This window comes from Strix aluco, chromosome 11 (genome assembly GCF_031877795.1).
Source record: "Strix aluco isolate bStrAlu1 chromosome 11, bStrAlu1.hap1, whole genome shotgun sequence".
Taxonomy (NCBI): Eukaryota; Metazoa; Chordata; class Aves; order Strigiformes; family Strigidae; genus Strix; species Strix aluco.
The window spans coordinates 676,041-699,697 of NC_133941.1; the positions used below are offsets into that span (position 1 = coordinate 676,041).

Here is a 23,657-nt window from a genome sequence, read left to right on the forward strand (position 1 = left end):
TTTATTTTATTGCATTTCTAGGTGTCACGAAGACGCAGCTGAATTACGTTGCCAATTCCTTCATAAAAAAAAAAAAAAAGTGACTTTGCTTTCCCTCCCCGCACCATGCTGGAGATCGGAGCTTGCAGGAGCGACTTGGATGTGTGGATGTGTTCAACCCTTTTTTTTTTTTTTTTTTTTTTTCAGGAGTGCAATAGCTCAAACTTGCAGGTGAAAGCCTTTGAGCACCTCGTCGCGACACGCTAATAAATAAAAATGTTTACTCGTCGCAGGAAGAAGCAGATACAGACTCCTGACATGTTTGCAAGCCCATAGCGAGTGTGTATGAATTCTGGCGAAGCGGCGCAGAGTTGAGCGGTGCCGGCGCGTGGCTGCGCGCCCCTGGGGTACCTCCCGCGGGGAGTCCCGCGGAGCCGCCCCGCGACCCCCGGCTCCTGCCTGGGTCCCCCCGTTTGCAGGCTGGGGGGTGCCCAAGGGGGGCGGCTCCAGCATCGCCCCCCGGCCTGACCCCGCGCCGCCGCTGTCTCACCCGCCGCAGCCAGAAGGTGACGCCGTCCGCCTGCAAATTGCTCCCAGCCCAATTAGGCGGCCGGTATCGGCTGCAATCACGGCTGCTGATAGAGATAAATAGGGAAGGCACTATCTGCCCAACAATAGTGGGTTTTTTTAAAAGGAAAAAAAAAAAAAAAAACTGGGGAAAAAAAAAAAAAAAACAATTGAACTTTTCATCAGCTGCTAATCATGATTTTTTTATTGCTTTGCTTAGCATTTTCTGGGGAATAAAACCTCAGAGGAGCCCAGTCTTTTGTGGAAAATGAAAGGGCATATAAAAAAATGAATGTACATGGATTCTAAATATTTCAGGTTGTATGACTTTGTGTTTGACCTTAGCAGAAGATGAACTAATCCTGCAATATAATAGACTTTCATAGAGATATGGAAAATGGCTGCTTTTTTATCTCGGTTGCCATGGGAACCATCAGAGAGAAGGCCTAGCTGAGATGCAATAGAAGGTTATTAAATGTGTGCTTGTGTATATTGGAAAAATACAGCTTTTTGTCATCTTGTGTCACTCATAGGTCTTTAATACGTAATGTTTAGGTTATTAATAAACTAACACAGGTCCATTTTTTACAGGGAACAACTGTGAATACAGCCATAAAAAAATTAGTACAAGTTGTACATTTGCAAGACTCCTGAGCATGGGCAGGGGCTGGCTGGGGCTGCTGCTTGTCCGCAACTTCCCACAAAAGTTTCTCTCCCTTTCCAGGCAGGGGAGGGATGAGCTTTGCTGGGCAGACAGAGGGGACTGGGACACTGTGGGTGTCCTGTCCCCAGCCTGGAATCTCACTGGCGCCCTGGGCTGGGGGTCCAGGACAGCACCGGGAACACAGGGCTGTGCTGTGGTGGTGTCAAATCAAATGCCCCTTGTTTGGTATCTGGGCACAGGCTCAGGCGCTGGCGGGGAAGGAAGGGGCGGGTGACAGCCAAGGGGACGAGTGTCCCCAGCTCTGGGTTGGGGCATCTTCTGTTCTGGAGTGGGGGGCTGCACAGTCATTTACTGTTATGCAGATGATTTTTTGGTAAACAAAAAAGAGAATGAAAAAGAAAACCTAGTGGGAAAGAAGAAAGGCAGGGAGGGAGAAAGTGAGAAAGAAAGAGAGAAGGAGAGACATAAAAAGTGAGAAAGTGAGAGAGAACGAGAGAGAGAAAGGGAGAGAGAGAAAGAGAAGAAAGAGGAGAAAGAAAGAAAAGAAAAAAGAAAAAAGAAAAAAGAAAGAAAATAAAAAAGAAAGAAAGAAAAGGAAGGAAAAGGAAGGAAAAGGAAGGAAAAGAAAACCTGATACTGCCCTGAGCTGGAAGAGACAGACTTCACGCTAACTCCAGGAGTGAAGCAGGACTCCCTTTCTGTGGGGTTTATTTGTTTCTTTTTCTCCCCCAAGATCACCAGTTGCTCCCACAAATTTGAGCTGCCCCAGGTGCCCTGTTCCGCGTGTGGCTGGGATGTGGGGGGATCCCCCAGCACTGACGGGGAGGGCTGGAAGCTGGTCCCAGCCCCTGGGGGACCCAAGGGACTGGCTGGGGTCCATGGCCAGGCTGCCAGGATATGGGGGGACAAGCTGGGGTGGGGGTGGGGGGGGGCACCGGGAGGTTTTACCAGACTGGTCCAGCTGGGGCCTGAGGCTGCCGAGGGCTGGGGCAGAACAGGCTGAGCCTGAGAGTGTCTTTCTGGGGGGGTCAGGGGTGCTGCACCGCAGCCAGGACTCAGCAGCTGCTCATGGGTGTGGGCAACTGCAACCGTGGGTGCAGGAGTGAGCGTGAGGGCGTGAGAGCAGGGTGCCTGGCGTGCCCAGGAGGATGCTCACGCCCCTTCCCCTCTCCCTACAAATCCATCGGCTACCCAGCGGAGCAATCCCAAATTTCCAAGCATGCTGCGTGGCAGCACCTTGCAGGGTGGGTTGCAGTCCCACCCGGGCTGGGGACAGGCAGGGGACACTCTCATCACTCCACGGAGTCCACAGCAGAGACCTGCGTGTGCTAAGAGCCTCGGGGGTGTCCCAGGCCCGGGCGGGGGGCACCCCGCATGCACAGCAGCCCCGAGTCCATGCATACTAAGTAAAGCAAGGAATACATAGATTTTGCCTATCTGCCGATCAAACGCGGAGATCTGCTCTGGTAAATGATGCATTAGATGCGGTGGCTGTATTTGTTGTGTGAGTTTTGAAAGGGTTCCGATAATCTGGAAGAGAGAGATAAGGAACACCATTTATTCAGCAGCACTTTGGAACCAATTTTCAACCCTGTTCAACCCCATTCTCCAGCAGCCTCCAGGAGCCCAGGAGATAAGGATTGGGCTATTCATTATCTTCACAAGGAACAAAGATTAGCTAGCAGAGATGAAAAATTACCCCTGGATAGTAATAATAAGGAAGCGAACCTGGAGAGTTGCTGAGCCTATATTCTCCCTGCTGCTGGTGCTGCTTCTTCTCTTTTTAAATTCTCTCCCTCTCTTTTTTGTTGAATCAATATTGAAAAGGTTGGTTCTTTTTTTTTTTTTTTTTTTTTAAGGGGGGCAAAAAAAAAAAAAAAAAGAAAGAAAGCCTTCCCCACTGTCTATCATATTTTTCAATATGCAGAATATGGTTGTTACCGTGGAAGAGAGCAGAGCCCGGTCCCCCCTTCCTCCCAGACTTCCAGGTGACATCTTTAGTACGAAAGCTAAACAGCAGAGGAAAACATCCTTCTCTTCCAGCGGGCATGAGGGGAAAAATCGCACCCCCCCCCTCCCCGCCCCTCCGGCCCCAAATGCCTCTGGTGGCACTTGGGGGGCTGGTCCTGGCCCCGGGACAGCCCGGGACCGCCCGGCCGGGGAGCGGGCAGCAGCGCGGGGAGCCCCGGCTGGGCAGCCCTGCCCCTCCGCCGGTCTCAGCCCCCCGAGCCCCCGGCTCGGACACCCCCGTCTGTCCCCGCCTGGGGAAAAATCTGAAGGCTTCAAACCCCGCTTTTCCCGTAGTTTTTCCGTCTGCGCGACGGTCCCTCGTTTTAGAGTCGTTCCGTGCAGGGGCGATCCCGGGGCGCGGCGGGCGACAGCGTCTCCCTCTTCCTGGGCACAAGGGAAAAAAGACGGGGATATATATGCATGTATATATTTTAATACCGCATTCTTTTGTATTTTTTTCCCTTGCATAAATCTGGCGATGTATCTCCTCTCAGAGGATGAAGGGTAATACAGGAGGAGTAATTAAAACACTTACTTTGGAAATGGGCTGCGTGGGGCTGATAAGAATTATCTGCCGCATATCAAGGACCCTTTTTCCCCCGAACCATATCACAAAGACAGACAGAAAATGCCAACAGAATAGGATATTCCCCCCCCCTTTTCCCCTGCTCACATTTTTACCTCCATTATGATGATAATTCCTCTCCCGCGAAACTTTTCTCCTTCCTTTCCTGAACCGTATTTCGTTCCCCCGCTCCCGCAGGGCCCCCGCCGGACGGTCCGGCCTTTGTCTCTCCATTAATATGGTTTTCCCGCAGCCGGGGGCGGGGGGTCTCGCCTGCTCCCCCCCGAGAATCGCGCCGCGCCCCGCGGCCCCCGCCACCCCATCCAGCCACCGGGCGCTCGGCGAGGGGATCCCCCCCGGCCCCCCCCCCGCCCCGCACCGCCAGGGAGATGCCCAGCGGGTCAGGACTGCCCAGCCGGGGCTGGGGCGCGCAAACATTTCCAAAACGTTCGTTCTGGCTGAATTTCCTGGTGGTCTACGAGATAGGTATTTTACCGTTCCTTTCCTAGCTATACCAACGCCCCGTCGTACAACATCTGCTTGCGCCTCTGCCAGCTCCTCGGCCGCCTCTCCTGCCTGCAGGTGCACAGCCCCGAAGGCTGAGTTTGGGAAGGGAGAGGGGGGAAAAAGAACCACGATGTTATACAAAAGCCAGGCTGGCCAATACCAGAAAAGAAAAATCCCAAAACCCCCAAACGTGCCCTTCACTAGGGAGCAAAAACAAAATTAATACGAATAGGAGTAATTCATACGAATAATTAGCCCTACGAGGCGGGTCCCCTCACCCCCCCTTCCCTGGGATCCGGTGAAGAAGCGAGCGGCTGGGCAGGGGCTGGGGCCGCGGCGCCGGTTTCCCAGCGCCGGGGATGTGAGTGTGTGTTGTTGGTGTAATATCAATTCATTTAAAATATGAAAGTCAAGTCGCGTAGACTGTGACAGCAACCGTAACAAAAGGTGCAAGCAACAGACAATGTGATGTGCTTGTACAGATATTGTAATGATGCAAATGAAGTGGAGGGGACGAGCTGCCTTATTATGTACATAAATACACAGTGGCTCGCTGTGCCATCCTTGAATGCAGGAGAGTGAGAGAGAGAAGGGGAGGGAAAGAAGGGAGAGAGGAAAAGAGAGGGAGGGAGGGAGGGAGGAAGGGAAGGGGGGAAGGAGGGAAGGGAGGAAAAAAAAAAAAAAGGGCTCAGCTCGCAAACTGCTGCCAGTTTTCAGCAGCGCGCACCTCGGGCAGCCCCTCCGCCGTGCTGCGCGCACCCACCGCCCGCGGCAGAGCCGCCGCTCCCGGCGCAGGCAGGCGGGGGGAGGCTCCCTGCGGCCGGCGCCCCCTCCCCAGCCCGCCGAGCGGCCCCGCCGAGGAGGAGAACCGGCGCTTCCCAGGCACCGGGCGGAAAACTGAAAGAAAAACGAGGACTGGCAAAAGGCAAGGTAAGGGGATGCGGCTGCGCGGCTCTGCGCGGCTCTGCGCGGCCCGGGAGCTGCCGTACCGGCACAGCGGCTCCGCCGCCGCGCCCCCGGGGTGCGGGTCCCGCTGCTGGGGTGCATCGCTCGGGGCAGTTTCCCCCCGGGGACAAACCTGGCCGGGTTTTGTAAAGAACGAAAAAATGCCCCAGCACGCCCGGACCCCCCCGGGCCGCCTCCTCCCTCCCGCCCGGCCGGGGCCGGGGCCGCGCTGAGCCCGGCTTAACGCCCGCCGGCGCAGGGGCTCCGCGGGCTCTGCCCGCTGGCTGGGGCGCACCCGCTGCGCTCCCCCGCACCCTCACCCTGCGGGGAGCGGGGCCGCCGGGCCGCGTTTGGGTTGGAGGTTTTGGTATTTGTGGGGTTTTGTTGGTTGTTTTGTTTTGGTTTTTTTTTTTTTTTTTTCCCCCTCCATTGTCACCGGGGTAATTATTTAAATCTCCATCTTGGAAAGTTGCATTTCACCCAGGGCGGCCAGGCAGACACTTCCCGGATACAGGGTGTGCAGAGCCCCGCACCCCTCCTCGCAGCCCCATCCTATCTCCTCGCTCCTATTGTTGGTAGATTTGAGCATTAAAAACAAAAAAAAAAAAAAAAGAAAAAAAAAGAAAAAAAAAGTATGTGAGGGTTTGTTCTGCTCCGGAAAGCCGGCAGGGCCCGGCCCCGCTCCCCCTGCACCTGCCTGCCGGGGAGTCCTCCCCGTCCCAGTCCCGTGCGGCAGCTTTACGGGGCTTTGCATGATTTAAAATTACCCAGCCACATCGGGGACCGGGCCGCTCCTTTCCGCGGGCTCTTTCACCCCCCTCTCCTCTTCTTTTTTTTTTTTTTTTTTTTTTTTTTGTTGTTGTTGTATGTGCAAAGTTCCCCTCTTTATCCTCCTTTTGCTTTGGGGTGCTGAAGCTGGAAGGCAAGAAAAAAAAAATTAAATAGAAGCAACCAGGAGCGGAGCCTGCCTGGATTTGAGGCGATTTCAATAAGAAAAGCGATTTCACTAAGGGGGGTGCGGGTTTCGGTCGCGGGGATTGTTGTCCCCCAGAGCACGGAGCATCTTTATTAAACGCAACTATTTTTTTTTTTCCCTCGGAAGTCTAAACCCCGGCCTGGTTCAAGCCCCGCGGCTCGCAGGGGAAAGGCAGCCGGGGGCGGCGGGGAGCGGCCGGGGCCGGGCGTGAGACGAGCCCCGCTCCGGGCTCGGTCCCTCCCCAGCGAAGTTTTGCCTGCGGAGAAACAAATCAAACCTGCGGGATCGGCCTCTTCCCTCCCTCCTGCAACAGCTGCGCCCGAAATAACCTTGCAAGGAAAGGGGAAAAAAAAAAAAAAAAAATTAAAGCAAGCTCCCGCGAACGAAATCTTTCCTGGCAGCGCCTAAAAAAATGTTTATACCTTTTTCTGGACAAAGCCGTGCGTGTGCGACATCCCCCCCCCCACGCGTTTTTCTTGGGGAACTTGCACAAAAGGCGTTTTTGTGGGCAGGCTGGGGGCGACGTGAGGCTTTTCCTCCCCTTCATTCGCAGCCGAACGAGCCGGGGGGCTGCGGGCGAATTGCGGACAAAGCGCAGGTGAAGGCGGGAGGCTGGGACAGGGGGTTCCCACCTCTGCGGGATGGGGGGATAGCGAGGAGGCTCCTACAGTATTTAAAAAAAAAAAAAAATAATTAAGCATTCTGTGATTTATTCCCCGAGCCGTCTCTCTTTTTTTTTTTTTTTTTAATGCAGCTTAAATAGGGTCTTGCGGTTAAGAGGTAACTGTGTCATTTTATAACCCTATTAGCAGCCATTAATACGTGCTAGTAACGCAGGACTGGGGGGGCCGGGGGAGAAGAAAAGCGAAGCGGAGACAAGATCAGAGGGAGGAAAACACCGAAAAAAAGACAGAAAGCAAGAATTTTCCCTCCCCAAAAAATCACACCCAAGGAAATAAACCCCGGGGGGGTGGGGGTGATGCTCGCCGCGGCCGGTGCTGCCCCGGGGGGGTCGCGGGGCTCCTACCTGCGGGCGGGAGCCGCTCGCACCGGCCGGCCGGTCCCTCCACCTGCGGCGGCCCCGGCGGGCGGGGGGGTCGGGGCGGTACAGCCCCCAGCCCCCTCCCCGTCGGCGGGCAGCCGCCCTCCCCGGCCCGCCCCGGGGCTCGCAGGCCGGCAGCAGGGCGGCCCGGCGCTTCTCTCCCTCTTTTTCTTTCTTTTCACGGAGTTTTTCATGCCTTCCCTGCTTGCGGCCGCCGCGGGTTGCACTTCGCAGCGGCGGGGGGCGATGCAGGGCCGCCCCGGAAGGTCTCGACCCCCGGGTCTCCGTTCACCGGGTGGCGGGAGGGAGCGTGGCCCCTGGGGGGGGCCGGCGGCTCCCCGGGGAGGGGGGTGTCTGGAGAAAAGTGCCCTGAGGGCTGCGGATCCCACCCAGCCCAGCCCCATTTGCTCAGGTACACTTTTTCCCAGGTTCAAGCACCCAGGATCGGGGGAAAAAAAAAAAAAAAAAAAAAAGGTAAAAGAGGAAGAAACCCCATTCCGGGCGTGTAAATAAATAGTCTGTGTGCGCGGCCGGGGGGATTTGTTTTCTGCCTTCGCCTCTGTCCGGGCATAGGCGTCAACTCCATCACATGGCGCTACTAACTGTTGCTAAAACATGTTGTCGTCTCCCCCCTCCCTTAACGATATGACATCACTTGTCAATCAAATCAAAATAACCAGTTGTGCTTTCAGATCTGAGAAAGCTCCCTTATTAAAAAAGAAAAAAAAATCAACGGCAATAACAATGTTAAGTTAATAAAGTGCAGCCCGTTATGTCGAGGAAAAAATGAAAAAAGAGGGGGGGGGGGAAAAGGAGAAAAGAAGGGAAAAGGGGGTTTGGAAGGAGCGGGGTGAGGGAGCAGGGCGCGTCCCGGGCCCGGCCGGACCCTCTCCCCGGAGGCTTGGCAGAAAATTGAGGGGAAAGCTGCTTAAGCAGCCGTGTGAAGCGGGCTGCAGAGCGGAGCGGAGCCAGCGCGGGCTGCCGGGGCTCCCGGTGGGGGAATTAATTCAATTACAAACCCCGGCCGTGCCGCAGGGGCATCGAGCGGCCGAGACCGCAGCCGGTTCGCTAAACGCAGGCAGCGGGGACGGGACACGGCGGGGAGGAAAAATAAAATAAAATAAAGTGAAATCCTGCGAGCCGGCTGGCTAGGAAATCTCCCAGCTCAAGCACAGGAATTAAACCGGTCCCTCAGCAGAAACCGTTCGTTCCTGCTGGAGGGGTCATTTCTTTTACAAAGGGCTTTAACCGGGGGGTGCAGCCCGCGGGAGCTGGGGGCGAGGCGCGGCGCCGGCCGCAGTGCCAGCAGCCCGGCGGCGGGGAGGGGGCCGCCGGGGCGGGGGGGTGGGCGCCGGGGCGGGGGCCCGGCCGGAGCCGCCGCCACTGCCCGCTCGGCCCTTTTGTTTTGCTTCGCCTGCCGGGTAACCCGAGACGGGGGCTTCAGGGAGCCCCGGCCGGGCAGCGCCGGGGTCTGCCTCGCCATAAATCAAGCCGCCTGATTAATCTTTACAATTTGTCTTTTAAAACAAACACGAACGAATTATCAGCTCGTTAACTGCGATTTTATCACCTGCCTAAAACAAACAGCCCACCCCAACTCCCCCCCGCCCCCCCCCCAAAAAAAAAATCGTGGCCCCGTGCTGATGGCAGGCGGGTAATAATTAAAACATCCATATTAATTAATAAGGGCGTAGCGAGGCGCTGGATTTCGCCGCCGGCGGGGAGTCGGAGCCGGCGGGGCTGGGGTGATCCCGGCTGCGGCGGGAGGGACCCCCCGGGCACGGTGTGTGCCCCGGCAGCCTCCGGGCTGTGGGGAGAACGAGGCGCCGAGGGGACCTACCTGCAACTCCCGGGTTTATGTTATACTTACCCTTCTTTCAAAAAAACAAAAAAATAAATCCGTTTTGGGGGGTATTTGGGTGGTTTTGGTGCATGTAGAAAGCAAATAGCTTCGGAGGATGAAGCCGGATTTTTAGAAAGCTCGCTTGGTTCTCTCTCTGCCTTTTAACTTTCCTTTTTCTTTTTCTTTTTTTTTTTTTTTGCTTTGTTTCCCTTTCCTCCCTGGCATCTCCGGCCTAAGGCTCCCGGGGACGCTCCGCCGGGGGCAGCGGCCCCGCAGCGCAGGGGGCACTTGCCCTGCCGAGCCCCGGTCCCTCTCCCCCCACCCCCCCCAAAGCCCGGCCCAGCGCCTGGCCCCGGCCTGCCCGGGCCAACCAGCCCGTCCCGGGAGAAGCGGCTCCACCGCCCCTTCCGCGCTCCGCAGCCGACCGAGGAGCTGCCGCCCGCCCCGCCGCTTGCGACCCCCCCCATCCCCCGGCGGCGGGAGGGGGCGAGGGGCGCCGCGGTCCCGGCGCCGCCGCACAGCTCCGAGGGCGGGGGGGGGCAGCGGGGCAACCCGGGCTTCGGGTGCGGGAGGCCGGCGGAGGAAAGGATGCGGGGAGCGGGGGGAGAGCAATGCCGGCTCCCCCGGCCCGGCCCCCGCTTCCCCGCCCCGCCGGGCTGCGCTGCGGGTCCCCCCGGGGGGCCGCGCTGGGGGTCCCCTGGGGGGGGGGTTTGGGGGAAGGAACGAGGGTGGGGAGGAATAGTTAGGGAGGGAGCCCCGTGTCGCTCGGGCCAGACGGGCTCCGCAGCGAGGAAAGGGAGTTTTATTATTATTACCGTCATCATTATTATTATTATTATTGTTATTATATAAAAAAAAAAGTTCATTTCCTGGCGAATTTGGCAGTGACGGGTGACGTCAGAGCCCCGGCGTCGTAGTGACTGGGGCGGCCGGGCCGGGGGAGGCCGGCTCCGGCTCCCAGCCCCCAGCGCTGCCCGCCGGGGGGGCGGCTCTCGGGGCAGCAGCACCCCCGGGGCCGCGCCGCTCCCCCCCGGCACCCCGCGGCCCGGCACAGCCCGACGGGCTCCCGCGCCCCTGCCCCGGCCGCGCCGTCGGGCTGGAGCCGCGGCCGCTGCCCGGCGGGCGGAGGGGCCGCTCTACGCCCCCCCCGCCCCGCTCCTCGGGTGAGGGGCAGTTTCCTCGCCCCGCGTCCAGCTCCGGGGTTTCGGGGACCGCGGGGAACGTTTCCCTCTGCCCCCCGAAAGCAGCGGCTGAGGAGTGGGAGGGCAACGCCTGGGAAACGGGACCTGCAGCAGCGCCCGGCCGCGCTCCGTGGGGTTGGTTGTGACTGTTTCCCATGATTATTATTATTTTCTGCCCCAAAAGCAAACGGGGTGGAAGCACCTTTTGGGGTGGCCGAGCCCGACCCGCGCCCCGGCTGCTGCCAAGCCCCGCCGCGAACTCCGCCGACAACGCCTGTTGAGTCGGGCCGCGCCGCTCCTCCCCGGCCCACAGCACACAAATAATTGCAGATATTAAAACTTTGGGGTTTGGGGGGTTTTGTCGGTTTAGGGTTTTTTTTTTTAAATAGGGTGGGAAAAGGGGAAAAAAACGGGGTTGCGGTGCCGCAGCCCCAATCGGGGAGGCTGTCGCCGGTCCCCAAGCGCCCTCCTGCCCCGGCCCGGCTCAGCTCAGCTCGGCTCGGCTCAGCTCGGCTCCCTGGGCCTGGCCGTTCGCGGCCGCAGCCGCCAGCGAGCCCCAGGCCGGGCCCGGCCCCGGGGAGCCGGGCAGGATCCGTCCCGGCCCCGCAGCCTGCCCGGCGCGGCCCTGCTGCCCGGGCCCTCCTCGCCCTGACGCTCCCCGGGGCCGGCGCGCAGCCTCGCATTTATTTGTTTTTAATTTGTTTTTTCTCCCCGATTCAATTATTTCAAACTAACGTGATGGGAACGACCACGTTGGGGTTCGTCCCGCTCACGGCTGCGGTGCCAAATTTAGGGGATTTTAACGTATTTACCTCCCCGGTGCCGACTTCCACCCCCTCTCCCCAGGCCCGGGCATCCCGGTGGCGGCGCTGGGAGCTGCGGTTCCGCGGCCGGGCAGCACCCGGTGGAGCCGGCCCCAACGCCGAGCCCTTCCCGCACTCCATCCTCGCTCACCCGCCCCGGCTCCCCCTCCCCTCCGCATCCCCCCCACACCCCGGCGGGACCCCCCTATTTTGCCGTCCCCGCCCCGCAGGGGCGTGCAGAGCCCGGGCGGGGAAAGCCCCCACGGCGCTGCCGGGCGAGGATGCTGCGGGCGGGGGGAAGGGGGGGGGGGCGGAGGAGGAGGGGGGGGGGGTCTGCGCCGCGCTCCCCCCCCCCCCCGGCGGGCTCCGTTTGGGGCCGGGGGTGCGGTTGGGGGCGGTGTGGGGCGGCGGGATTGGCTGGCCCGGCCGCCGGCCCTGCTCGCCCCGGCCCGTCTGCGGCGCCGCGGCCAGCTGGCGCCAGCGCTCATATAGGATGCGCGGGGATGGGACCGAGCCGGCCAGAGCAGCGGCTTTGCCATCTGAGTAACACCCTCCAGCCAGCCTCCTCTCCTCCTCCCGCGCTCGCTCTGCCTTTCCCCCCCTCTCCCTCCTCGATTTTTTTTTTTTTTTTTGGCCTTTTTTTCCTTCCCCCCCCCACCCCTTCCTTTCTCCCCCTCTTGCGGCACTCGCATCCTCCGAGCAGGATCCATCACCACCCCGGGTAAGTGTGGGGCGCGGGGGGGCCGCCGCGCCGCTGCCAGGGCGCACTCGCTGCTTTCGCTAAACACCCTTTTCCCCCCTCTTCTCCTTCTCTTTCCCCTCCCCACCCCCCCTTTCTCCCCCTCTTTTTCCTTTTGTGTCAGTCGGAGTTCTTGCTAGGACTACGCTATATTAGATCTGCCGTTCTTCCTTTTTTACCCCGCTTTTGAAGCCAGCTGGAAAAACTCCTGTTGACGTTTGTAGCGAGAGCGGGGGGGAAAAAAAAAAAAAAAGAAAAAAGGAAGCTTTTTTCTTTTTTTTTTTTTTTTTTTTTTTTTTTCTTTTGGTAAAGAGTTTGAAATGGGATCTCTGTTTATTTTGTGGGGCAATGAGCAGGGAGGGCGCAAGGCGAGGACTTTGGGGGAGAGGATATTTTTGGAAGGGGGGAGGGGCTCCGCTTCCCCCTCCCCATCCCTTTACCGCTGGGAAAACAACCCGGTGGGGAGCCGGCGCGGCGGGGAGCGCACCCCGGGGCTGCCGAGCCGCTCACCCGCCCGTCTCTCCCCGCAGGTGCTGCCCCGGCGCCTCCCGGACCTGCCTCCGCCACTCGCCCGCCGACAGAGGGACACGCCGGCCTCGGGGACCCCCCCACCCTTCCGAGGGCGCACTCCGCTCTCCCGGCGGTTTTCTTTTGAAGAAAAGTCCCCCCATCGCCTCTAACGCCGACAGATACCCCCCGAGCAGCAGCAGCACCGCCAGGCCCCCCCCCCGCACCGAGCGCCGCTCGCTCCCGGCCTGGGGGCGGGTGGGAGGGGAGGCCCGAGGCCATGGAGGTGGCCACCGACCAGCCTCGCTGGATGGCCCACCACGCCGTGCTCAACGGGCAGCACCCAGAGAGCCACCACCCCGGGCTGGCTCACAACTACATGGAACCAGCGCAGCTCCTACCTCCGGATGAAGTCGACGTCTTCTTCAACCACCTGGACTCCCAGGGCAACCCCTACTACGCCAACTCCGCCCATGCCCGGGCCAGGGTCTCCTACAGCCAGGCGCACGGTAAATCCGCACCCCCGGCCCCTTTTTCCATCCCCCCACCCCCGTGCGGGCCGTCCTGAGTGGGGCGAGGAGTTTCACTCGGGGGCCGCTTCGGAGTGGCGGAGCCGGGGGGGAAAGGAGATTTGAGGAAAGGGGATGGAAAGGGAGGCACGGGTGGATATTAACCCTGGAGATAACCGAGGACTGGCGGAGGGGAGGGAAAGCGAGGGGGGGGAGGTGAAAGAGGAAGGGGAAATAGTGTGCGCACAGGCGAAAACTTCTCAGACACGGCTACTTCCCGGATGCAAAATACAAACCGATTCCGATCGGCGATGGATTTTATTTGGGGGTGTTTTTAGGAGCCGGAGAGAGTACGCCGCAGCAGCTCGGAAGGGAGAGCAGAAAGGGGTTTGCTGCCGACTCTCAGGGGTGGGGAGGGAGGAAAGGGGGTGCCTGGGTCCCCCTCCTGCCGCCGCCCGTCGCTCTTTCTGCTTGGGCTGGCCCGTGTCTCTCCCCCGGAGGGCGAAGAGGCCGGTCTGGCGGCCCTTTGTCCGGGTTGTGAGATCCCTGCCCGTGGCCGGCTGCCCGGGCCGGGATGTGGGGGGCTGCCCGGGCCGGGTTGTGGGGGGCTCCCCAGCGCCGAGCCGCCCCGCGCTGATCCCAAACGCTCTTGTGTCCCCGCAGCCCGCCTGGCCGGGGGTCAGATGTGCCGGCCTCACCTCATCCACAGCCCCGGCATCCCTTGGTTGGACAGCAGCAAGGCGGCACTGTCTGCCCACCACCACAACCCCTGGACCGTCAACCCCTTCACCAAGACGCCCCTGCACCCCTCGGCGGCCGGCGCGCCCGGGGCCATCTCGGTGTACCCCGGCAGCAGCACGTCCAGCACCGCCTCCGTCTCCTCGCTCACCCCGGCCTCGCACTCCGGCTCCCACCTCTTCGGCTTCCCCCCGACCCCTCCCAAGGAGGTGTCCCCGGACCCCAACTCCACCAGCGCCGCCTCCCCGTCATCCTCGGCCGGGGCCCGGCCGGAGGACAAAGACAGCATCAAGTACCAAGTGTCGCTGGCGGAGGGGATGAAGATGGAGAGCGCCAGCCCGCTGCGGAGCAGCCTCACCAGCATGGGGGCGCAGCCCTCCACCCACCACCCCATCCCCACCTACCCCTCCTACGTGCCGGCCGCCCACGACTACAGCAGCAGCCTCTTCCACCCCGGCAGCTTCCTGGGGGGCCCCGCGTCCAGCTTCACCCCCAAGCCGCGGAGCAAGGCCCGATCCTGTTCGGGTAAGCGTTGCCCCCCCCGGGGCCGGCTCTGCCCCCGGCTCTGCCCTGCCGTGCTGCCGGGGGAGGGCTCTTCGGGTTTTTGGGGGGGTTGGGGGCTGAGCTTGCAGGCTGCTGCGGAGGGGCAGGTGGCTGCGGGGTCCCGCTTTTGGGGGGGTTTTAAACGGGGGGGGGGTGGAGCTCGTACCAGGGTTCTGGGGGTGCCACTGCGTCCCCAGCGGCTGCCGGGCCGGCGGGCAGTGGCCCCGGGGCACTCAGACCCCGGGGAGCGGTGCAGGGCAAGCCGGCCGAGCGAGTGTTCCAAAGAGGGATTTATTGGAGGAAAAAAAGTCGCCCGCGGAGAAAAAGCAGCCCCTGGCTGGCCTCGGCCACCCGAGGGGCTCAGGCCCGATCGCATCTCCCCAAGGCAGTAAAACCCCCCACGGATCACACGTGGGGGACTTTGTAGCGATGGGTATTTCTCCCTCAATATTTTTCCACGTCTCCTCATTAATACGAACCAAGGCCCCAGCACAGGATGAAAGCGAAACTTCCCCGGCCGGTCCGCTTCGCATGGCAGGGGCCTTATTTCCTTCACATTTTACAGGAGCAAAAGTTCAAATATAGTTTACATACCAGTGCGAGAGACTAAGGTGTCTAGTCATCGCTAACTTACTCCAGCCTAACTTTAACTAGAAAATAGTCCGTTTTTTTTTTCCCTTTCCCCTGAACCAGACATCTCTGCTCCCAAACTCCTGACCGCAGACCTTTCCCGTGTTCACAAACCCCTCCTTGCATTTTTCCCTGAAAGTGCAGTCCAAAATCAGCAGATTAGGTGATGGACAAAGTTTTGATCCCGCTTTGAAATCAAACTAGTTGTACAACTAGGCGGATGATTTAAGACAATTTGTGTAATTTTACTAACCTTCCTGGTTTAACAGCCTCAGCAATGGAAGGAGACGAACTGTGGTATATCGGGACTGGATTTAGCAGCCCTTTAAAAATAAATGACTAGATACGCGCGTGTGTGTGTATTCTTATCTATCACTGCGCATACACGCTTGTGAATACACTGCATGTATTTATTTTTAAAGTAGACAATAATTCAGAAATGTTCTCTTAAGAGTTTTGCAACAAAAATATCAGCTATTTTACAAGCGCATCAGCTCCGTTTCAAACGGCTCCTCTGAGGGGGAAAAATGCACCTTTCCCTTCCCATATTGAAATGCAGTTGCTACTGTGTAGATGTATTTTTTAGTAGTGCAGAGGTGGAAAGTAAAGGCAATTAGCAGCCCCAGCCTCCCGACTTTGGGGAAACAGATTCAGGACCCAGGTCTCCGAACATAAAGGGATCTCGAGTAGCTTTTTTATTTTTGTCCTGTAGTTGCTGATGATTTTATTAGATGGGGGAAGTAAGGAGCTTTTTTTTTGTTGTTGTTTTGTTTTACGGGTTGTTTTTTTTCTGTAAGGGAGCCCCCCTGTGCAAGGAACTGGGGAAAGTTCGTGACCACTCAGTGTTTTTGTAGGAAAACTAAGACTCACGACACGACGACTCCTGCAGCTTCCTGCCCTAGGAGGGACAAAAGCTACAAATGCAGCGCCGCAGAGCTCCCCTCATTTTTCACTCTAGACTGTGTTGTTTAAAAGCCACCCACTCCCTAGATTAAAGGAGACACAAGCCCCGCTGAACTCAACATGGCCTGCTTCAGTTATTAGCAAAAAGAATTTCCTCTCCAGTTAAATACTGTAGGATTTGCATAAACTATATTAAGAGAGATTTCTATATTAAGCAGACCTGCCCTCGAACCATCGGAGGCAAATGAACTTTTAGCAGAGAGCTTTCTGAGGCAGAAACCAGTATCTAGGAGTTACATGCTGGGTTTCAATAGAGCCACTCTACAATGCCACGTTTCCCACGTTGTGCTACTAAAACTAATAATGAAGCAGTAATAAGGTAAACTGCTCCCTACCAAATCCAAACTACTGTTGAAAAATCACAGAAACAGAAAAGAACTCAAAGCCTGTTTTTTACGGTAATTTCCAGAGTGCTTGCTGAAACTGAACTTTTTCAAAGATCAGCATTAACAGCGTTTTTCTGCCTTTAGAACAAAATCGTAACGGAGCCTTTGGCATTCTGTACCCATTCCCAGTCTGCTCGGCTTTACTTTCTCATCCCGTAACATTTGTGACAAAAAAGAAAGCGCAGAACGGGAGGGAGGTCTTTTTTGCTTAGATTTAATTGTAGAAAACCCCTTCCTTGGACCCTCTCTTGAACGCGTCGTGTGTTCGCAGGTGTGTGTTTGTGCACGTGTACCTGTGCGGTTGTGGCAGGAGAACAGGGGATGTAACCATGGGAGTGCAATAGATACGGGAGGGGAGCGGTGCCCAGCGCAGATTAAGGGAGTTCTCGTTACTGAAACGATAACTTCCATCTGACACAATAAGAGTGTCACTCTTTCTCACCTTGCAGAGAGAGCTGCCTATTTCTGATCATGACATAAAATACTCACTGAAGTCTGGGCGATCTCGAAAGGCTGAGCTCCCTGCTGCATGTGCTGTAGATGTCACTGCTGTCTGATTGTGCTTGAATTAACACACTGTTTTGACTTCTGGAAAATGCCTAAAGGACAATGCAAAAAGCTTTTGTGAATTTGTTTTTAAAGAAAGAAATCCGGTTTCTTCGTGTTTCCATTTAGAAGGCAGAGAGTGTGTGAACTGTGGAGCAACTGCCACCCCTCTCTGGAGAAGAGACGGCACCGGGCATTACCTGTGTAACGCCTGCGGGCTCTACCACAAAATGAACGGTCAAAACCGACCTCTCATTAAACCTAAACGAAGGCTGGTAGGTGTCTCTGTTTCTCCTGGGTTTGGGGGTGAATTAGGCAAAGGGACCACACGCAGGCACAGGGCAAACGTGTCTCGGAGCCGAGCTGTGCGGTGCTCGGGGCTCAGTCACGGCGGGGTCACTGCCGCGCCTCGGGGCGGGTCTCCCGGCGCAGACCACCGCGGCCCATCCCAGCCTCCCTGCCGCGCACCCTGCACGCGGGGTATCGTGTATCCCTCTCTCCGTTGATCCTTGGATGACAGCTTTTCATTTAATTCCTCATTTATTTGGCCTCTTGGGATGTTTTGGGCACATACTGGGAGCGAAAGGGTTATGAGCATGAATGTCCTCCACCGTGTACTAAAAAAAAAAAGTTCCAGCTCCAAAAAGCAAAACAGATCAGATGAGTCAAAGCTACTGCTCCCTACTTAATAATTATTTGTATAAAAGCCATGAAGTAATTTTCACTCTTATATTCTCTGGCAATATGAATATTGGTTCCCTCCCCAGACAATCCCCTACTGTTTTAAAAAAAAAAAAAAAAAAATCCTATTATTTTTCCATGGAGTCACCTATACTTTGTATTTTCATTTGAGTGATTTAAAAAAAATGTCCTTTCTAAGCTCCTGGTAGTAGTTTCCTATCCGGATATCTGTACGTTGAAGATAAGGAAACTTTGTGTATCTGTTTCCTGACTCTAAAAGCATTAGAGGGTTTCTATAGGCAAGCCTTGCCAGTCATGCTTGCTGTTTTGAAATTTCTAATACACTCTACTCCACAAATAATGCGTAAAATGCTAAGAATAATAAATATATTTTTTGGAGCTTTGTGATTTATGGTGCCTAAGTCTCTCAGCTATTCGTGGGCACGTTTCAATGAGGTTTGGAGAGCAGAAAATTGGCATTACTGCTCTAACACTGGGATGGGATACAGAAGATTTCTGTCGTGAGTCAGAATTTCAACTATGCAAGCTTCTTAATGACTTGCCTTCTAAAGTGACTGACATATAGAAAAATGTTAAGACAACAGTGTAACATTATCGTCTCTCAGGCTCAAGTGCTTTCCAGTCTGAATGGGACAGGCCATGGAGTTAAGCAGCATAGTTGAGTATCAGTAAGCCATCTCAAATATGCAAACATAGGTCTCCACCTTCCAGTGTGTTGGGAGACTGTTATACTTAGCTCACTGTGAGGGGTCTGGGGAGCACTAGAGACATTTTTTAGTGTAGTTGTTTTAATGTTTTGTTTTAATTGATTTACAGCTTTGTTTATTGCCCCTTTTTCCACTGTAGTTTGCTTGTTTGCGGGGGAGAAGAGATGGCCATCTTTGGGAATTTGTTCATCTGACACGCAATAGCAAAGTGATCGTATTAATAATGTCAGTGTTTGGACGTCTGGCATTAATTGTGTTTGGGTTGCATGAGTGTACTTGCAGTAGGGGGTACCCCCTCTTTCTGCCTTTGGCCTGTTCTCACAGGCAAGTAAGGGACTGAAATATATGAGTCTCCGAGGGCCTGATGCTTGCCTTAAGCTGCTGAGCATCCCTGGCTTTGGGAGAGTTACAGAGGGCCATGGCGTAAATCGGGAGCAAGTGAGAACAGACCCCGGGGCGCCTCTGCTGCCAGCAGACCTGGGAGCGCCCGAGTCCCCCTCTGGGCACCCACCGCTCCGCTCCGGGACATTAACGTGAGCTTCACCCTGTGAGCTGCACCCCATGGGTCTGGGTGGGTGATTGCAAAAATATCCAGGGAGCAAGGCCCCGGGGAAATTACCCCGATTGAAATGCGGATTGATACGCATTAGAAAGAAAACTCCCGCTCATTTAGGAAAAGAAAATACTGAGTCCTCAGCATTAATCCAATTGCACAAAATGATTGTATTTTGACCACTTCCAGGGGCAGGGTTGAAGCTTTCTAATGCAAAATTATTTCCCAAAATATGGGGGGTGCAATCAGTCCGTCCATAACGATACCACGCTTGCACAAAGAAGGTATTATTGTGGGGTGGGCGAGACAAGGGCCCATCCAGAAATTACTGGCTGCCTGCTGTTCTACTTTTCCTGTTCTTGTTTTGGGAGGTGGGTAAATGTTTGGGCATTTTTCTTTCCCCCCACCTTGGTTTCAGCAGAACAGTAGTTTTAGGAAAGGGTGGTGGATTTTTTTTTTTTTTTTTTTTTTTTCTTTTAAGACAGTTGTTTGAGGGCTTGTCAGCCAAGGAACTGAGTAGGGACAGAGGCAGCAGACGGGTCAGCGGAATCATTGCTGCAAGGCATGAAATTTGGTTTGCTAAATATTTAAAGAAAGTTGGAGCCGGTTTTGTTTTCTCCCTTTCACTTGTAAATGGAAACTGAATTTTCAGTGATGGCTCTGATAAATACTGCACCCAGTTAAGTAATGCAGTTGGTTTTCTTTTGTGTCCATCTTTAAAGGGCCAGAGTAGGGGTAAAAATCACATTCTTTAAGATCATTCCCTCTTTTCAAACCCAGTCCCAACACTGGCAGAAACTAAATTGGTCCGTTAAAAAAAAAAAAAGGGCAAATACATTTTCATGAATCTTGAATCTTGAAAAGGGAAAACCTGAACAAATCAGATGGTGTTTCCGTCTAAAATTTTTGTTTGTGAAGTTAGAGATGCATTGTTTCTCTCCTTACTTCCCCTGCACGCGCGGTGCTACGGAGCTTGAAGCTGCAGTCCGCACAGGAGAATACTCGAATTTAAACAAAAACCTAATGGCCACAAACCGTAAAACTGACAGGGCCCTGATGCTCTGTAAAATTTTACTAACTAGTTCTGCCCAACCTAAATATTGAGTCCAACTCGACCTTTCTCATGATCTCCCTCCTGCTGATACATTTTTTTTAAATTTTCTTTTTCTTTTGGTTAGTCAGCGGCTAGGAGAGCAGGGACTTGTTGTGCCAACTGTCAGACAACCACCACGACCTTATGGCGACGTAATGCAAACGGGGACCCAGTTTGTAATGCCTGCGGACTCTACTATAAATTGCACAATGTGAGTATTTACTCATCTCATGTGTCGCTGCTTGCCTAGCTGGGATTGATGTCTTAACTGCATGGTGTACACTAGGCTTTTATTGGTTTCAGGGGTTTGGTTGTTGTTTTATTCCTTCCCCCGTCTCTAAGGTTCCCCTGGGAAGTGACAGCCATTCTTTGTCAGCATAGTGATGCTAAGTTCAGTGACATTACAATGTATTAGCTTGGCTTCTAACGCTTGGGCAAATCAGGCAAAATAGAGCTACCACACTTGGTTTTAACTAAGCGTGTTTTGTGTGCCATTTCCCTCCAGAAACACAGGCCATTTGGAATGGGCTCTGTGCAAAAATTAATCCTGATGGGGCACCTCCTTTTTTATTTTTTAAAATGTTTTTAAGATATATTTTTATATATTTAGATATGTTTTAAAATTATATCTAAGGCTTTGTTTTATCCTATTTAAAAAAAAAAAAAAAATCCTAAGTAGGAATAACTTGACCACATGTTGGAACATTTTTTAAACTGTAAGTAACAAGAGGTTACCGGTACAAGATTGCTCATGTCTTAGGACTGAATTTGGGTCAACTTGTGCCTCCTAGTTTGATCTCTTTTATTAGGAAATGAATGAGGACTGAGGGTAAGCCTACGGGAAAGAGTCATCAGCTGCCAAATTCAGTTCAATTTGTTTTTCATGTCTAGGGGTTTTTTTTGTGTGTGGTTTTATTAAACAAATCAATATAAACAAGTTCTGCAGAGAGAAACACCATTTTTTTTGGCCAGAAAAAGGTCTCCGTCCAGGAAAAACACATGGGGGCTGTCCAAATATTTTCATTTTTGCACAATAAGGTCATTTTGTCTGCATGAGCCTGATTTTCTCATTTCTTGCAGGTGAACAGGCCTCTGACCATGAAAAAGGAAGGAATTCAGACCAGGAATAGGAAAATGTCCAACAAATCAAAGAAAAGCAAGAAAGGCTCCGAGTGTTTTGAGGAACTGTCCAAGTGCATGCAGGAGAAATCGTCTCCCTTCAGCGCTGCTGCCCTTGCCAGCCACATGGCACCCATGGGGCATTTGCCACCTTTCAGCCACTCTGGACACATCCTACCAACACCTACCCCCATCCACCCATCTTCCAGCATCTCATTTGGACATCCACACCCATCCAGCATGGTTACAGCCATGGGATAGAACCCGATGACCAAGAGACCTACCCAGAGATTAAGAACATGGGGCTTTGCCTAAGATGACACCAAGTAAGAAAACATTCTGCCAAGCGGAGAATGTGGGGATGGCAAAGGGGATCTTTGCTCCCGTGTGATTTAACTCTTAACGCTGGACTGAAACCTTGCAAATGATGGGTCTTCTGCAGAAACATGTAGTGGTGCCTGTAATGCACTTTGCCCCCTCAGGTATAAGGAAAAAGAACTCACCTGTTCGATACTTAATGGTCCAGCAGGAAGCAAAAGGTGGCAGAAGCTGAAGGAAAAGGCTTGGAACTGGCTTTCCTTTCTCTCTTTGTTATTACTGTGAATATTGTAAAGAGATATAAGCAGCCTCCCAGGATGGAATCGGCTCACTGGAAGCTAGACATGCTGGATTTCTATCACGGACTTTGTTTGGGATGAGGAAAAAAGAAAAAGGAAAAAAAAAAAAAGGAAAAAAAGAAAAGGACATCTTTATAAAAACATAATTTTTAAAATTAAATCAGACACAAAATCATATTTATTTTGCTCTTGTTTTCCACAAAAAGCCTCAACCCCTCTGCATGTTTTTGTGCTGTTGTTTGCAATGGCTACCCTGCAAGAAAAACCTGCCTTCAGAACAAGGGGTGAGGGGGGGACATATTCAGCAGCCCCTTGGATTAGCTCCATCTATCTACGATACCAAAATATCTACTAGGATGGGGGAAAAGATCGGGGGGCAGGGGGAACAAAGCAAAAATGTAGCCGTAATACGGGATTTTAATGTGCCCAAGGTGGTGGTTATTTTGACACAATTTCTTAATTCTTTTCTCTAACATGAAAGATTTATTTTAAAAAAAACACCCCCTCTCCCAACTCCCCTATTATTCCTCAAAACAGACAGCTAGATCAGACAAGCTGTTGGGGAGAAAAAACTCTCAGAAAGGTAATCCTGCACTAGCAAGGGGTGAGGTACAGGCATTTACCAGACTGTGTCACGGCTAACTTCTAGCAGAGTAGAAACCATCACAGGGCATAAAAACATCCAACTTGCAGACTTCAGAGGTTGAAGCATTTTGTTCTGTTGTGTTGGCAGCTGTCGCTTAAAAATGCAGATTAGCTGCTTGGGTAAACTTAGGGCAGTGTGGCACCCCGTCCACGCGCAGCCCCCAGCCCGTGTGCTGTCTCAGGCGTCCAGGCCCCGGTGGACTTCCCAGGGAGGAAGGGCAGAAATGAGGCTGAGAGCACTGGAGAGGGGAAAGAGAGAGACAATCAGTTTGAGCTTCACACATCCGTCAAATCCCAGACACAGTGACAGCTGATGAGACGAGGGAAAGCATCGTTCTAAGGGGAACGTCCGTTTTCCGTAGCTTATTTTATATGAAAAATAAAAAACAAAAGAAGAAAATTTAACTCTCCCATTATTAAACCATATTGTACGTAAATGACCGAAAACAAAGCTATTTCCAATGTGAAGTGTATTCTATTGATTGTTATGATCTGATGCCTCTCGTGAACACAAGCTCCAGTATAACATACAATGTACATATTTAGCTATACTTCTGATGAAAATACCCCAATGAACAAAGGGGTTTGATAATGTAAACCACGTAAGCTTAACTCTGTGACAAGCTTTTTATTTTATTTTTTTTTAATTTTTAACTTTTTTGTTGTTGGGGTTTTTCTTTTTTTTGGATCAAGCCAATTGTATCTTTACTGCAAGTCCTGCTTTAAAGAAAAAAAACAACAAAACATAAAAATGGATGTACGTTAATTTTTTTTCTAAACATGTAATTGAAATATTTAATAATGAATTAAGAACCAAGCAGCCATGAAAATCCTGCTTTCCTCCTTTTTCTGGTCTGCGTAGGCATATAGGTGCACTTTGTAAAGAAGTGGAAATAAACAGGAAACTAAATTGGTTGGGAGAAATCATAAGAATTTTTAATCTACTGAGGTAAAAAATTGGGTCCTTTTTACCTTTTACAATGGTACAGTTGTACATTATTTGTACCCAACTCAAATTTCTGTAGGATTTGGGCAGGGGGGCGGGGAAGGGATGTGGGTGGAAGACAGGGATTACTGATACAGTTGACAAAGTGCAATATATTGTCAGTCACTGCAGCATAGAGAACAGCAGTCGAGATTTAAATTATTTTGTACTTGTATCAGCATAAAAAAATTCTTCAGTATTTTCTGTTTTTATTTTAATTTTTATTTTGCTTATTTTTGGATTAGTGAACTAAGTTATTGTTAATTATGTACAACATGTTTATATATTGTCTGTAAAAAGTGTATGCTTTCCTCATATTCCTTCAAGGTGAATATTGCTAAGAATAATAAAATACCTTTTTTGTGAAAGTACCTGTGCCCAGCTCCATGTCATCATAAAGGCTGCTTTTAATAGGGAGAGAAGAAAAATTATCGTTGTCATTGTTGCCAGTAGAATTATTAGCTTAAACTTTATGCAGAGCAGTCTATAGATATTTCAAAAACCTACCAGGCTAGGGCAAAAAAAGTAGGTGAATGATTTAGTATGAAAAGCACAGGTACAAAAGCTCATTCTCTAGTGTTGTTTTGGGGTGA

General features: G+C 53.3%; 2 protein-coding genes across 8 annotated transcripts; one reads left to right on the plus strand and one right to left on the minus strand.

Annotated features, from left to right (window-relative positions):
• Positions 1 to 1,064: 1,064 nt before the first annotated feature.
• LOC141928117 (uncharacterized) lies at positions 1,065 to 12,820 on the minus strand. 3 transcript variants are annotated; one of them, XM_074835799.1, is made up of 8 exons: positions 12,730 to 12,820; positions 6,636 to 6,877; positions 6,491 to 6,542; positions 6,005 to 6,152; positions 4,281 to 4,384; positions 3,499 to 3,604; positions 3,152 to 3,219; positions 1,065 to 2,740 (listed from the first exon to the last, which is right to left on the minus strand). In XM_074835799.1, exons 4-8 carry the CDS (start codon positions 6,012 to 6,014, stop codon positions 2,363 to 2,365), a joined length of 666 nt encoding a protein of 221 aa, XP_074691900.1. In that variant the 5' UTR covers positions 6,015 to 6,152; positions 6,491 to 6,542; positions 6,636 to 6,877; positions 12,730 to 12,820; the 3' UTR covers positions 1,065 to 2,362. The 3 variants fall into 3 exon arrangements, with proteins under 3 accessions (XP_074691900.1, XP_074691902.1, XP_074691903.1); XM_074835801.1 differs by lacking the exon at positions 12,730 to 12,820 and adding an exon at positions 9,126 to 9,350 and having other exon boundaries at positions 6,005 to 6,877; XM_074835802.1 differs by lacking the exon at positions 3,152 to 3,219 and having other exon boundaries at positions 6,005 to 6,877.
• GATA2 (GATA binding protein 2) lies at positions 4,759 to 23,435 on the plus strand. Of its 5 annotated transcripts, none has more exons than XM_074835796.1 (6): positions 4,759 to 5,222; positions 12,352 to 12,837; positions 13,501 to 14,100; positions 16,740 to 16,918; positions 19,784 to 19,909; positions 20,779 to 23,435. In XM_074835796.1, exons 2-6 carry the CDS (start codon positions 12,609 to 12,611, stop codon positions 21,076 to 21,078), a joined length of 1,434 nt encoding a protein of 477 aa, XP_074691897.1. In that variant the 5' UTR covers positions 4,759 to 5,222; positions 12,352 to 12,608; the 3' UTR covers positions 21,079 to 23,435. The 5 variants fall into 5 exon arrangements, with proteins under 5 accessions (XP_074691897.1, XP_074691898.1, XP_074691896.1 ...); XM_074835797.1 differs by lacking the exon at positions 4,759 to 5,222 and adding an exon at positions 10,283 to 10,414; XM_074835795.1 differs by lacking the exon at positions 4,759 to 5,222 and adding an exon at positions 11,603 to 11,803.
• The last annotated feature ends 222 nt before the right edge of the window (positions 23,436 to 23,657 follow it).